This window comes from Melozone crissalis, unplaced genomic scaffold, assembly GCF_028551555.1.
Source record: "Melozone crissalis strain CALT ecotype California unplaced genomic scaffold, PUWL_Pcris_2 ptg000006l_1, whole genome shotgun sequence".
NCBI lineage: Eukaryota > Metazoa > Chordata > Aves > Passeriformes > Passerellidae > Melozone > Melozone crissalis.
In genome coordinates, this window is record NW_026535784.1 from 38,606,494 (window position 1) to 38,622,541 (window position 16,048).

General features: G+C 41.1%; 1 protein-coding gene across 1 annotated transcript; it reads right to left on the bottom strand.

Annotated features, from left to right (window-relative positions):
* Positions 1-693: 693 nt before the first annotated feature.
* Positions 694-10,904, bottom strand: LOC128950644 (alcohol dehydrogenase 1). The gene is made up of 9 exons (XM_054295523.1): positions 10,887-10,904; positions 7,906-8,007; positions 6,583-6,721; positions 5,473-5,560; positions 5,145-5,364; positions 4,193-4,453; positions 3,564-3,699; positions 2,132-2,270; positions 694-718 (listed from the first exon to the last, which is right to left on the bottom strand). Exons 1-9 carry the CDS (start codon positions 10,902-10,904, stop codon positions 694-696), a joined length of 1,128 nt encoding a protein of 375 aa, XP_054151498.1.
* Positions 10,905-16,048: the final 5,144 nt, after the last annotated feature.

Genomic DNA, 16,048 nt, shown 5'->3' on the forward strand with positions numbered 1-16,048 from the left:
GTTTCTACTTTGAGACCAATCAAGTATCACTTTATTGAGTCACATTATAAGAGATCCATTACTTTCATTAAAGTTAGCCTTCTGATCCACCTGAAGACTGGAGTCTTTCTTTCCATCCCTGACTTGACAGTGTCTTAAGTCTATGATTTACTTAAATTATTGATTCAAACACATGGTCACCATAAATTTTAATTTCTGCTATATAATTCCTTGCTTATTAGGCACTGGAATGATACAGTCCTTCAGGATGGATACACAGTTCTAATCTAGAGTTTCACTATGCTGAACTGCAGGTACAAATTTCTTAAGCTTGCAGTGTTATGGAAGCCTAAACAAACAGCGTATTTCCTTTTTATTTTATTAAAAGATTGCATATTATAAGTAATTTGTAAAAATCCAAACTTTTTAGAACATCTGTGACAGGAGCAAGTCCTGTAATTCATAACTGGCTGTTAAAAAAATTGCAGCACAATATAAAGGATATAAAACAGGAATGAGGAGAGGGAAGTACAAGGAAAAAGATGGTTTCATAAATCCTGTGCTTGAAATGTGGGGTTTGAGCTTGATTCTTTTATTCAAGGGCGGTAGTAGATCCTTCAGGAAAGCCTTGGTCTGCATTTCATGTAAGTTGGATTGGAGGACGGTGAAGTTTGTACTGGTGCTGAGCCATCCACTGCTTAATGTCTGGGAATCCTAAAATGTCAGGACACTGCGGATGCTGCAGTATAAAATGACAAGTTAGTGACTAGAAGATCCCCTGGGCTGGCATCAGCAGAACACTGCTGTTTTCTCTTGTAATCTGTGCTATTGCTGTCAAACAGGTACTCACTCCCTCCCTGCATGCCCCCACCCCAGCCTGCAGCAAAATGACAGAACAGATGTGCAAACTTTGCTGCAGATGTAGAGAACAAAATTCACAGAAGACTGCAAAGCCTTCACTGATGCAGCCCAGGGCTCCTGGTAATTTATTACCAGCTACAGCCAGAGAAGTTCCTCAGAGAGGGGCTTGGACACATCTTTCCAATTACAGAGTAACTGGTACAGCTTACTCTGCTCTGAAATGCTGAAGTATTATACTCTGTAAAAGGATCCACTGCAACGTGCCTCCATCTTCAGGATGACTATCAGTATCTTAGCAAAGCTGCTGGCATCTCTGTCCTCACCACTTTTCCATTTGTTATACTAAAGACTAAAAATAACATTTATAGCCCATGTAAAATAAGGACAGTCAAAAAATGAAGTGTGTGCTGCATCGTTAGAACCTGAGAACAAACCTCAGGGGCTGAAATTCTGCTGTTACTTGCTTTTATATTCAGAGCGAGGAACATCTAAAATAACTGCTAGCAAATGACAATGAAAAGAAAACATGAATGTAACTCTTCAGACTCTGTAAGTTATAAACATCTAGAACTTTCAGAGGGTAGTCCCCACACATACTAAGATATACAAATCTATTTCCTACTTCTGCTAAGGACAATTTTCAATTCCCATGGTGAGTCTTGTTAAATGTCTCTGTCAAAAAATATTTCCAATTTCTTTACCCTGAGAAAACAGTCTGAGCTGAAATTTCATGTTATTTGAGGAATGCACAAGAGCTAAATTACGAGTTTGCAATGTATATATATACACCAAGTACTTTAACTTTTTAAAAGCTCTGATGCTCAAGGTAAAGTACCCAGTAACTTTAGACCAGTTGGACTGGGATTGTGTTCCCTAACTCACAAGAGAAATTGGCTGTGTTCCTGCTCCTCATCCTGAAATGTTTCTTGGAATATGATGTAGCTAACCCTTGGCATTCAACAGCTTGGCACTCCTATGCTCCCTTGGTTGTGTGCTTTTTTCCAGTGAGTACTGGGACTTCCTCAACTGTGCAGTCTTTTCTCCCTATGCCACCCAGTGTCTCTGCTCAAACTAGAATCTGAAAGTTCCTCTGCAAGGGCCCGCTGCATTTCAGAAGCTGAAGGTTTACTGACTTTATGACTCCAGCTGCAGCCCATGGGAACACACTGGGAGGGATTAAGGGGCATGCTGGGCTGCCTTCCCCATTCTCTGCCATGAAGTCAGACTTTGTCTTACCATAGATCTCCTTTAGGTTATTTATACAGAGCCTTTACAGTGAAATTATGCTTACCTCTTCCCTGTCCTTAGAAGATCAAATCCTTCATTGATCTTTGTGAAAGGTAGTGTGTGGGTTATTAGTGGATCCAGAACAAACTTTTTCTTCATGTAGTCAGCAACCAGTTTGGGAACTGCATCTTTACTCTTCCAGCCTGAAAAAAACCCCCACAGAAAATGCACGATGAAATTAAATGCTTCTGAAAATTCATAAAACCCAGGGCAGCTTAAATTTTTAGATAAACTTTCTACGGCAGAGTAATGGGATGAAATGTGGCCGCATGGCTTTACCTTTGTAACACAGGGTGCCAGCAGAAAACATGGGACAAAGTGCAGCTATTCCACATATGGCAAACCCAGCAGACCAGTACAATTGTCAGTCTTTACAGAATCCAAACTTTCCCCCACATCAAACACTGTTCCAACTTAATCACGTCACACAAAAGCCAGAGTGCTGACATCCGTGTTGGTAAGTTGAAACTTGATTGTCTGCTCAAAAGTGGGGAGCGGGTGGTGGATGTGTCTCTGTTTTATTACAAACACCACCAGATAAAGTGTCATAAATAGTAGAATGCCCTTCCAGAGGAACCTGATTTGTCTCTGCTATTTTATTCAGGTGTCTTTTTGAATACATAAGAGGAACAGGTCACGAGTGAGAAAACCTGTTGTTGGAAACAAATTTTCTGTGGCCTTTGAGTCGAGTGAGCTAGGACACTTTGCTGAGTGTGGGACTGCTGAGAGAGGTCCAAAAAGAGAAAGAATGGGAAGGGACTCTTGGCAGCTGGCCAAGGGCTAAGGTGGGGTCTGACCCCTGTGGAAATCAGCTGAGTATAAGCCCTGATGTCCTTTACAGTTCTGACTCTCCATCTATCCTGCTATCTCTCCCTTTCTATTCCTCTATTGCACTTGCTCTTTTCCTCTCCTCCCTCTGTCCTCTCTCTCTCTTTATGATTTTCTCTTTTTTTTTGCTTTATCTTCTATCCTTTATTTCCTCTTATCTCTCTCCTTCTCATTTTTCCTCCTCTTTATTTTTATCCATCCTCCTCCCTCCCTTCCCCCTCATTTTCCTTTTCTCTTTTGCTTCTCTCCCTTTTCTCTCATTTTCCTTCTTCCCTTCCCTTCCCTTCCCTTCCCTTCCCTTCCCTTCCCTTCCCTTCCCTTCCCTTCCCTTCCCTTTCGCTCTATTTTCTGTTTTCTTATATCTCTCTTTGTCTCTTCTTCTCTTCCCTTTCTTCCCCCTCCCTCCCTCCCCTTCTGTTTTTTTCCTTCCTTCACTTGACATTATAGTTCCCATAATTAATTCCATTTCAACTTCTTTATCAGCAAAACAACTCTCAATACTGCTTCCAATAACACGGCCTGAGCAATTAATTTCATGTATCCTGTTTCAGTCAAGATGATGTACAAGTTTCTCAAGCCAGGTAAATCACACCTTTCCAAGTCCTTACCTCCAAAGACGGAGCCTTTCCAGCTGCGACCAGAGAAGAGGAGCATGGGATCAAAGGTGATCTTTTGTGCTGCAGGGGGCACTCCCACAATCACACTGACTCCGTAGTTATACTGACAACAGGCCAAGGCTGCAGCCTGCATTAGAAACAGAGGGACACCCAGGGTCAGGCAAGATTTGTCCTTGGGGCACAGAAGTTGAATTCCATCTCCTCCTCTCATGGCTCTGCTTGCAATTAATTTTTTGTAACTGAAACCACATAAAAAATTGTCCATTTTATCTGCTCACACCATTGTATCTGCTTTCACTGGTTAAGTATGTCCTAGCTTTGCTCTTCTTGTCCATTTTGTCTAAATTATTAGTGATTCTCATGCTCTCACTTTTGGAGAGCATGAGAAATATGTGACCTGTAGCCACCCTGGTGTGGCCAGGGCACTACAGTGAAGTTCCCTTTCCTAAATTTCTGAGTATGCTTCTGTCCCTGCATCTCAGTGGCCGACAGCTGGACTTAACAGGTTTGAAGTGAGCTTGGTACTTGGCCAGTGGCTCCCAGCTCCTCTTCATCCTCAGTGCTTGGTGACTTGGTGAAGGGAGTGCTGAGGAGTGTCACCCCCTCCTTTGGTGGCATACCATGGTATCCGTACGGCCGATGACCTCGAAGGAGTAGTCCACACCCCCGCTGGTCATTTCCGTCAACACTTCGTGGATGGGCTTATTGAAATCTTTGGGGTTGATGCAGTCGGTGGCTCCCAGCTCCTTGGCCTTGGCAAACTTGTCACTGTTGATGTCCACGGCAATGATGCGGGAAGCCCCGGCCACCTTGCAGCCCATGATAACGGAGAGGCCAACTCCTCCGAGGCCAAAAACGGCACAGGTGGAGCCTGGTTCCACCTGTAATAACAACCATGTAAACATGGCATAATGTTACAGGCTAGGGAAACTACCATGCACTTCCTCATTGTCAGCAGGATTTCACTTAAGCCACTTCTTGCAATTTAGAGATTACCTGCTGAGAAGGAATTTGCACATGCATACCTGCTAGTGCAGTAGCCAGCTGTACTGTTATAATGCTACGTGTGACTAAGAGAAATTCTCCCTAAAATACATTTCTGAGACCAGGTTTTCATTATGTCTCAGCTTCGGGTTTAGACACAGCTTTTTTTTATGATGCTTTATATTCCAGTGGTGTTAAGGTCTGTAGTGTCACTCAACTCATGACAGTGCCAGCTCTAAAACTCACATTCATATATTGCTACAATTGTGAGTGTTGCCTATATGTGTTGCTTCTATCTATTCCTAGATTTTAGTTACAATAAAAAAAATGAACTCTGTTATAACATTTTTCTGGGGGTGATAAAGCTATGAGGGAAAACACTATAGATGGTAATAAATAATTTTACTGCATTTTGAATTGAAGACTTCTGAGTACCCTAGAGACAGAATCTGAAGTAGGCAAAGAATTGGCATCTTCTTTCTGCAGAGTCTGTACCTTCTCACTGCCATGCTGACCACCCACTTGCAGGCTACACAATCTTGAATAGACACCACAAAAAATATCAGAAACACCCAGCACAATATTTACCTTGGCAGTCTGCAGAGCAGCCCCGTAACCAGTTGAAAATCCACAGCCAATTAGACAAACTTTTTCCAGAGGAGCAGCGGAATCAATTTTGGCCACAGCAGATTCATGCAGTACTGTGTATTCAGTGAAGGTACTTGTACCAAGAAAATGGTGAATTGCTTTTCCTTTACAGGTGAATCTGGTGGTGCCATCAGCCATTAATCCACCGCTTGTACCAAGACTGTTTGAAAGATGATCAGAAATAATGGCAAGTGAAACTTGTTGATAGTAATCAATTTTGGGTAAAGTCAAATTAAATTAGGGTTGTAAATAATCCAGAAAAACTCACTCAGTTTTACTGCACAGATTACTCTTGGTGTTTAAGCAGTTCTGGCACTCCCCACACTGTGGAACAAAGAGTGGAATAACCTTGTCTCCTAGATATAAAACAGTAATGACAGAGGATTAAAAAGGCAAACAAGAAGCATGCAGGTAAAAACATGAAGTAAGTGTATTTAATCTCCAGGCAAATATACACTAGGAACACAGCCATGGTTTTATTTCCTTCTGCTACATTTTTAAGATGAACCATCTCTCTGTCTTTTATATAAAAGACATAATTAGGGCAAAATTATTACAACTAATTTTGATATGCAAAATTTCTGGTGTCTTTCCACAGAACTGTGTGACCTATGTCATAAAACCATGTTATTTTCTCTTAATAATTTAACCCTTGTTAGAATTTTTTCCATCCAATAAAAGTGTAGAGGAATCCCATCTCATCTTGCAGCACTTGGCTGAAAATTGTCACCTTTCACTGACTATCTATGCACTGTGGTTCAAAGGGAACAGGGAGAGGAGCAGCTGGTCCAGATGAGTGTCCTCAGAGCAATCCAGCCCTCAAGGAAAAGTGCTGCCTCACCTGCACTGGTGCTGCCCACATGCAAAGCCTGCAGCAGGGTGGGCAACCCAGTTGTGCCCTGGTGCTTTTAAAATGAGGTAAGGCCTAAGTTCTGGTCAACTTAAGTCAACGGACTCTTTAGCTGTTAAGAGAATTAAAAGGTGTTTGACATGTTTGTCATTTAGTGCTTTGCTTTGCCTTATCCTTGAGAAAGGGGAGCCACATAAACTGTTCAGAGAACCTGCAGCTAATGCCTGATTTCACATGAACAACAGCAGACTCTACGTTCCTAGTCCCACAACAGGAAAAGCACGATGTAGGTGGAAAGCAAGCTGCAGATGTTTTTTGCCAAAACCAAAAGAAATTGAGTAGAAAATCTGAAAGTATATTGGGGACACAGAAAGGCATAAACAGCAGGTTTATATCCTTTGAGGTATCCTCGAAAAAATTGAAATTGGAATATTTTCCTGCGCAGTAAAAATACTCACAAAAGAAATAATCTTTGACTTGAGGGTCTGGAAACTTAGCACAGGATTTGTTTTCAGCGCTGTTTCATACCTGGCTTGACTGCAGTCACTCCCTGCCCAACACTCTCCACAACACCAGCTGCTTCATGCCCAAGAATTATTGGAAAAGGCATAACCAGTGCACCAGTTATCACATGGTCATCAGAGCGGCAGATCCCAGTGGCCACGATCTGATTCACAGGAAAGACAAGAATATTTCTGCTTTTAACTGTGTCATGTCATATATGGAAATGAAATGATATTCTAATTTGGAGAAGGCACTTGCTTCTCCCCAAAATCCAACATGCACACAATAAATCTACAGGTAAAACAAATTTAGTTGTCTAAGATTTTCATGGTGTTTATTAGTCTTTAATCTACAGGGCAATGCCCCTTTGTGAATCTTTGCTATGCAGTACTGAGCTCCAATGGTTTTTCTGTAGAACTAATGTTGTAGCAATACAATTATATAGGGAGAACAGAGTAAATTAAATTATTCCTCATATTTATATATAAATACTTAAAAAGAAAAGTGTGAAATATTTAAAGAGTGTGAAATATTATATAAATATTATAAAATTATGTAAATAAAAACTACCCATCACATATTATTTATAAACATATAAATATTGTATCTATTTTGTATTTATTACATTTAGATTATATGATAATGTATAATAGATATTTTATATAAATTATGTATTATAGAATGATTTTATATTATAGATAATTGCACAATAATTATATTACTGTGCTGTGTATATATTTAAAATATTTGTATATATTACATTAAAAAATGTAGGCTACATAGTGTTTTATATGACAGTTTGCCTTTTCTTCCAGCCAGAACAGCACTATTTCTTTTGAAATATTCAGGTATGTGTTTACAACTTTTATTCTGACAAATGGATTTGTCAACCCCATGACAGGGTTTTACTCACATATGTAACACTTGAAACTGCTCAAAAATTAAGGCAGCTGCTAAATTCCACTGAGGCCAATATCCAGGTAAAAAAGGAATCTCCCAGGCCTAATGAGCTACTTCCTAGCACAGATTCAAACAAAGTAAAATAAATTTTCTTGCTCCACACTACAGGAAATTCTGATTTTTGACTTGTACTGTAATTTTTTCAGCCTATTAGAAAAACAGATGTCAGTAAACAAAAAATACAACCCTGAAAAAATTATTTTTTTTAAAAGAACCTCATCATCAAATTAAGGACTTTAAATGTGTTTCATAGAAGCTGACTGATTAGAAACTACTTTCTAGTAGAATGTTTTCTGACTGGGTTTTAAAAATTTATAGAACTAATTCCGATTAAAAGCAAGATAGAATGCAAGTCATAGGAGGTGTTTTAAATTTTATTTTCAGTACCTTTACACGCACTTCATGTTCTTTTGGTGGGGCAACTTCCACATCCTCGATACTGAATGGTTTGTTGGCTTCCCACAGCACTGCTGCCTTGCATTTAATAACCTGCAAACAGAGCAAAGAAAATGGGAAAGGCATTTGCATTTTCAAGTCACCACGCAGATTCTTCCCTTTTGCGTGTGAAAATCCTGCTCATATTTGTGTAGATGAGAGGGAAACTACAGGGAAGAAAACCAAACCAAGCAACAAAAAAGTCAACACCAAAGGTCAGTGTAAGCCTGCTTTTCCCCTCACCAAGATCATGTCTGACTTTGCTCATCATTCTGTCACTTCTGTCAAGTTTTCAGATGCATCATGTGTAATAGTCTCCTAGGTAATGGGATACCCTACCCATTCTCATTGCTCCTTTGCTAACTTCCTTGGTCAATTTCTTTTGCTGTGTTGGATTACTTGTCTGCATTTCTATCTTCCTGAAGATGACACACTAAATGATGTCACTTATCAGGCTGTGATGGTCTGTATTGCCTAGAACTGTCTGTGTTGGGAACTGACAAAATTGCTAAAAATGGAATTCAGAGCCTAGTACAGCTTTATAAAACTTCCAGTAGAGCTCAAGTTCAGGCATGAGGGGACGGCTGAAAGGACACCTGTGCAAACTGATGTAGCACTACACAGAGGTAATCTTGAACAGTCTCTTTAAGTGCAGTATTATGCATGCTAAGGTACCCCCTTCTCAGAAGGGATACTTGACTCAGGTGGATTTACTACCCAACTATCCAAGACAGTTTTTTTCCCATCTCTTAGACTGAAGTTTGTCCATTAACTCTTCAGGCTTTGTCCAGGTAATGACAGGCTTTAGGGCGCCTCTGACCATCTGCCACTGAGAGAAAAATCCCCTCAGAAAAGAGAAGAGCACTGTCCACACCTCATCCCAGGCTCTCAAACAGGTTTCCTCCCTGCAAGCTCAATCCTAGTGTATTCAAAAGCAGTGGGACCTCTCTGTCCCCATAATTGCTGTTCCTCCTTGGAAGTGTTTGAAGATCTCATTCTAGGTCTTTAAACAACCCCAGTCCCTGAAATATTATTTTCCTGGGTGACACACTATAAAGTCCTCAGTCCTTCTGTTAAGTCTACTGACTGCAAGTGTCCAGGTGACATGATCTTGAAAAGGAAACAGAGGGGAATCAAATCCAGGATGCAAGAAGTTTAGCACATGCATATTTATCACGTGTGACCAGGACAACTTAACACCAGTGTGCTGCAAAAGTCACAGGAAAAACAACAAACAAACAAATGTTTAGTATCAAAACTTTTGAAGTAGAAGTAGAAATAATGTCTGATTACCCACAAACTGAAAATTGGTAACAAAGAAAATAATTACTAGGAAATTCTAAACAAATAAAATAGACTTCAGCAGCTAGACACAGAAGTGGGGTGGGCCCAATGCTTTGAAAAAAAATGCATCAAGAGATATTTGCACTAAATTTAAATTTAATGTTTAGATGCAAGTGTGATTAGTGAAAAATTCACAAGTGTGGTCAAAGATCACATTTCAAAGGGCACCAGCTTACCTAAAAAGGCAGTATATATATTTGTATTGTATCCCACATAACACAGTGATGTTCCCATGACTTGCCCATGCAAAGCACATGTACTGTTTCTAAGAACAAAGGTCAACAAGTGTGGCTTGCCGAGAACAAACAAATCTCTCCTATAATGAGACATTATTAATTATGTATTTTTCTGACTGCTTAGTCCCTGTGAGCTTTTATGGATTGCAATAGGGTCCCACAGATGCAGCAACAGCACAATATGACCCACCTCATCTGCTAAGACAAGCACTGCCTTAACAGTTGTTTCTCTGCTCCTGTGTTCTACCAGCTGTGTGAGTTACTGCAGGGGGAGGGCAGGTGTAGAAACACACCCTTCTGCAGGACACACATTATGCTGTTTGGTTACATAAATTGCAACTGTAACTCCCGTGTTATTCTCAGATAAACATGGTGAAATCAAAGCAGTTAAGCTACATCACAACCCTTCTTTTACTGATCTCCATCCTATGCTGAGTAGGGGACTGAACGTAGTGAATTTACCTACAGTAAGCTACAATTAATTTTGTATTTGCAGTAACTCGGAGTTAAAGAGCATTTTTTCCTCTCTCTTTTGGTTTTAGAATAGTGAAGACAGCTGGCAGTAACAGCAAATGATCTTGGTGCTATCTTAAGACATATTCTAGGAAGGTGCCTGCTTTCAGTTGTTTTCCATTTCTAGTTGCATGTCCCTTAATCCCTCTTGCAGATCCCTGGGTGCCTGTTAGCATCTTGCCAGCAGTGCAAGAAGGAACATGTATTGGTATCAACCTCCATCTCTCTTGTAATCTAATTTCTAGCAAAGATATAACTTGAGTCACAGTTCAGTATTGCAGTATTGCATTGCATGTGAAATTTACTTCTGGTGTTCATTAACTAAAGTTTGAGACTTGTTATATGCATATTCAAATTTAATAACTGTCCTAATGGCAGCACAATTTACCCCGAAATTTCACACAATATTAGCTATATCTTCTTTTTAGAAAACAAGGTGATAGAATTATAAATAAACTAAAAATAGTTAAAAAAATAGTTTAAACTGTAGGATCTCAGAATAGAAATAAATACATTGATCTAAACATTTAGTACATTCTGTCATATTTTAAACTATCCAGAGATTAAAAAGTTTGCTAACCCAGGCAGGATGTTATACTTATTCTGGTGTTATTACCTTATGTTGCCTCAAATAAACTATTGCCTTGAAGAGTTAACAACCATTTCCTGAGAAACTACAGTAGCCTGCAAATAAAGGCAGCTCTTCTGTACCAGCTTCATCCTAAACTTTAATCTGTGCTATACCACCAGGATTTACAGTGTCCCTGCAAAGAATTCACATTTAAAAATGCATTACTCAGCTGCAGCAAAGAAATTTTCCTAATACAAACTGTTGCTTACTTTGCCTGCTGTGCTCATGTTGACCACTGTGTCTGTTTCAAAGCTTGCCACTGCTGATTTCCTGCACCAAGAACTCAGTCGCCTGTAGAGCAGCTGGGTTGCTGGCACCACAAGCCCTCTCCAGCACACGGGAACCTGGCTGTGTGAAGTGCTCCCACAAGTGGACTGCTCTGATCTTTTAGCCAAGCCTCCCAGCTCAGAGTCCCACCCCTTAATCAGAAGAAGTGCTAGAATGAGAGTGAAGCACTCACTGGATTAAACCTCACTTTTTCAGTGCCTCCCTCTTCTTGACTCCTTTGTCATGCTCTTCCTACCCTTTTTTTGCAGCTCACCTGTGGTTGCCCTCAATGTCATGGGACAAAAGCAACAGCCCTGGTTAGAAGTTATTTCCCTTTTTCCACCTCCCTGGAAGCTGATCTCCCAACCCACTACTCCCACGGGCACTGTAGGTGCAAAGAGAAACGGAGGGAGTGGCTCTTGAATTCACAGCAGCAGGGACACAGTGAGAACATGAAGGTTTTGCTGATGAACTTTGGTGACACTTGTAAGAGCCCAGCTCATCCATGAAGACGTGGGATTGTGCAGGCTGCTTAAGAATCATACACTGACTGTGTGCCTGTGGCTGTATGTGCTCCTGAATTCTTCGTGTTACAGTCCGGCTACTCATTAATCTGTTGGAATGGCTTTCACTGTGTCCAAGGACAATGTGCCAATCATGCTGAGGGCAGAACAAAAATCAGTAAGTCAGAAGTGCTGTGACAGAATGTTTCTTACCACATGGAACACCCTGCTTGTTTTGTGCCTGACCTGTTGGTTCTGTCAATACCCACAAGCACAGCCCCATCACTGCTCACATGCCCACACACTTCCCCTCTCCAGGCACGACACGTTGGTGCAAGGGACTGGGTGGAAGTCAGCACTGCATGCCTTTCCTGGGGACTTCAAACCTCATCTATTTGTAAGTTATGCCCAGCATCCTGAAATCAAGATTTTTCTTTCATAAACAAGTAAAAAAGAGATAAAATGCTGCATATAACCTTAGTAGTAATTACTAAGTATAGCATTCTCTCATGTTTACCTGTATGACTGTAACTAATTCAAGAAGAGATTCTTCTCTTCCCTAGTCATGCTGGCTACTCTACTTCTGATTCTTGGCCACCAGAGCACATGCTGACTCATGTTCAGCTGCTGTCAACCAGCACCCCAGGTCCTTTTCCTCCAGGCAGCTTTTCCTGCGGTGCTGCCTGGGGTTGTTGTTACTGAGGGCTGGACTTGGCACTTGGCCCAGCTGAACATCTGTGCTGGTTTTGGCTGGGGCAGAGTTAGTTTTCTTCACTGGTGACTGGTTTGGGACTGGGTTTTGGATTCATGCTGAACATAGGGCTGATAATGTAGGGATTTTTTGGTATTGCTAAGCATGGTTTATAGAGCCAAGACCTTTTCTGTGTTTCATATGGCCACACTGGTGAGGAAATTGGGAGTGTGTGGGAGGCTGGGAGGAGACATAGCCTGGACAGGTGACCCAAACTGACCAAAGGGCTGCACCAGACCTCATGGCATCATGCTCAGTATATAAAGTGGGGGAAGAAGGAGGAAGGCGTGGACATTTGTAGTGATGGCATTTGTCTTCCCAAATCACCATTACACATGATGGGGCCCTGCTCCTGTTAATATATTTATAGAAACATTTTTATTGTCTTTAATGGCAGTGACCAGATTAAGTTCTACTTGGGCTTTGGCCCTTCTAATTTTCTCCCTGCCAAAACTCATAACGTCCTTGTAATCTTCCTGAGCTCTCAGCCCTTTCTTCCAATGGACATAAACTCTCCTTTTTTGTTCAGAATTCCAGCCAAAGCTCTCCAGTCCTCTCAGAAGGTACAACCTAGTGATTTGCACTTCCTAAAATAACTTATATCACAATGAAGTATTTCTAGTCCACTCAATTGCTTGATGTTTATCTTTCTCCTTTCCTCCCTTCTTTTGTACTTGATGATTTTAGAGATCTTTTCCAACTATTCCCATCCCTTTTCCTTATTGGTTTATTTCTCATATCCCTTTATGTTTCCTTTCCCCTGAAAACTTTTCCTCATATCTTGAGCTATATGCATATCAAGACCATGAACTTTTTTCTTCTCCACCTGAGAACACTGGTTCAGACAGTGGATCCTGTCTGCAGCCTGTGCAGGGGTAGGTGTCATGGTCTTTAGGCAAAAGGTGACAAAAAAAGAGACTGCACAGGGTTCCAGTGAAGCACGAGCAGACTTGCATAACCATGTTGCAGAAGTTGCTTTATTTGCCTTGCTCTGCCCAATTCCTAAAGATAAATGAGGGTGAGGCTCCAGCTGAGGGCATACATGGAATGGCCCTGGAATGCAGGGAAACCACAGTGCCACCCCTTTACAACTTGCTTGCACAGGCCCTCGGCTGAACCCTTTGCCAGAAAATACTTAGCTGATCCCTAGATCTCTCCACTTTTAGGCCTGTGACTATGAAGAGAATTTTTTTCTGTGTTTATCTACATGTTGTGCAATTAAAATCTCTTCTTTCTGGTGACCAGTGACATGACCCAAGGGGATGGCATGAAGTTGTGTCAGGGGAGGTTAAGTTGAATATTAGGAAAAGGTTTTTCACCTATAGGGTGGTTGGGCACCTGAACAGGCTCCCCAAGGCAGTGGTCACAGCACCAGACTGACAGAATTCAAGAAGGGTTTGGACAATGCTCTCAGGCAAAGGGTGTGACTCTTGGGGCTGCCCTGCACAAGGCCAGGAGTTGGACTTTGATGCAGGTCCCTTCCAATCAGGATAGCCTGTAATTCTATGGAAAGATGATACATAATTACTTTATCATTTTTTTATCTCAATTTATCCAACTGAACATGATGCAATAATATCCCCTCTCCAGTGATTTATTAACCTCAGCAGATTTCAGTGAAATGTGTGTCAGAGGCTGAAGACAAAGAGCATACTGGAGGTGTTCAAGGCTGGTGAGCCTGCAGACAGAAGCAGTGGGCAAAGGCCTGTTCTTGCCACTCCAGGTTATCTTCACTTGGGGACTGTAACTTGGGCAAATGTTAACATGAAACATTGACCATGCTCAGCAGATTGTAGCCATAGCTACAGTTTCTGCCTACAAGGCACTTGTAGCAAAGTGGTTCTTTGCTGCCACTTCCCAGGCAGCACAGCTTGCTTCCCACTCCTTACTCCTGCCAGGGCTGAGCAGCCTTGCACTGCTTGTTTCCCCTCAGCAGTGCATGATGTTGACTGCAGGTGAAGAGAGCTAGTGCTTTCTGAAATAGCTTTCTTGTAATGAAAAATTAGTTCTGCACTGAACCTGGCTCTATTTAACAGGAGACTATTTTAACCACAGCTCAAGTGACCTAGAGAGAACCTGTTGTTCTCTAGCTCTTCAGAGAACAACAAAAAAGCTTTTAAGAGCAGTTATGCATCACAGATTTAACTGACAAATAATAAAATGCATACTAACTTTAGCTAAAACTTTAGAATTTTTAAAAATAGGTTACTTCTTCCTTATCTACCATGTTGATTTTTAAGCTTACCAAAGTTACGTTTGTTTCTTTCCGACAGTCAACTTAGCTGTTAAGAAAAATAAACCTTCTGGGGCATGTTTAAATTGAAAATCCAGCATTTCTTCCTACTGTGTGATAGCAATTTCCAAGTTACCCTCTTATGAATCACTTCTGAAGAACTTGGTAACACAAAAGCCCTGGAACACACATGTTAGCAGAAAATAGGAAAAAAAGAGCAACATTTCTGAAGTCCCACCCTACACAGTATAGAAGCTGTGACTGCAACAACTCCTTTGTATTTTTCCACCTGCACATTTAAGAATGTCCACAAGATTAGGTATACAAAACCCTAAGTGCAAGTGCTCATTGTTATTGAAGCACAGAGATTGAGCAGAACTAGCTGGCAGGGCAGGTTATGCCCTTCAAAAAGTTTAGGGATTGTCTGAAGATTATACAAATGTGCATGGCACGGCAATGGAGGTGAATTAAGCACGTACAGGATGTCATCCAGTTTTGTGAGAACATGAACAAAGACATCCAGAAATAAACACCTTTCCAAACACACACAGGAAATAAATCAACAGCTCACAGGACAATGGCTTATTCATTTTAGTAAGCTGAAGAAATACTAAAGCTGAAAGGTGTAAATTGGCTTGTGGGTTTAGAGCAAGTACTAGAAGAATTTGAAGGGGAAAATAATATTCAAGGAAAGTACTCAATCAAGCATCAACACCCCTTTTTTAAATAATGCTTTTCTTCCTTTTAGGTCTCTTATCACAGCCAAACGAGGCAAACAAGAAATTAAAAAGCACATCTTATAGTACTTGAAGTAAAAATGCAGCAAAAGGGAATAAATACAAATCAAACATTTGATTATTTGGCTTTAGGATTGTCAGTAGTAGATGCTGTTGTTCCAGCTAACAAAGCCACCTTCTTGGAAGAGAGACAATTAAGGCACGCATTTCAAAGATGGACCAAAGTCCAAAGTTTATTCAGCTCTAGATTTGGAAGTCACACTGAAGTCCACCTCTGCTTTTCAATAACTTAGGATAAGAAGAATGTGTGCTTACTGATAGCTTATTTTAAAGCCCTCCTGCAGAATAAATGGATTCTTTAAAATAATACGAGCCAATACCAATAATGGTGCAGTGAACCTGTGATCTTCAGTGTGATCTACAGCACAGCCTGAGCAATAAAAAGTTCTGTTTAAATCAGAGAAACACCAAACTCTTCAAAATTCCCTGACCTTATCCTCAAGCTCTAAGGATTTTAGGAATGCCACATCCTGCACCTGGTAGTCACACTGCCCCAAGACTGCCCTGAGTGCATGTGCCTTGTCAAGCACACAGGATTTTGGAATAACCATCAGTGTGGATCCCCTTGGACAGCTACACCCCTGAGCTCCATGCAAAACCCACCATCGTTGTCAACTTTGTGACCAAAAGCCTCTGAGATGGGGCACTTCAGAGAGGCTCTTCTCTACTCAGGTGCTCTTCTGCACCTGATTCATGTCTAGAATCAAACACTACTGCTCCATAAGCAAACATGGAGCACTATGGGACATATGGGACAATGAGCATATGGGACATGTGGAAGCCAAAGGAAAGGCAAATTGAGCTGAATCCAGGAAATGGA

What these genes read in the sequence shown, in the direction of transcription:
- LOC128950644 (XM_054295523.1), bottom strand. An exon ending in AGTGACTGCAGTCAAGCCAG is followed by an intron (nt 5,561 to 6,582) that starts GTATGAAACAGC and finishes TTTTATATCTAG; the next exon opens with GAGACAAGGTTATTCCACTC. An exon ending in CTGCTCTGCAGACTGCCAAG is followed by an intron (nt 4,454 to 5,144) that starts GTAAATATTGTG and finishes TTGTTATTACAG; the next exon opens with GTGGAACCAGGCTCCACCTG.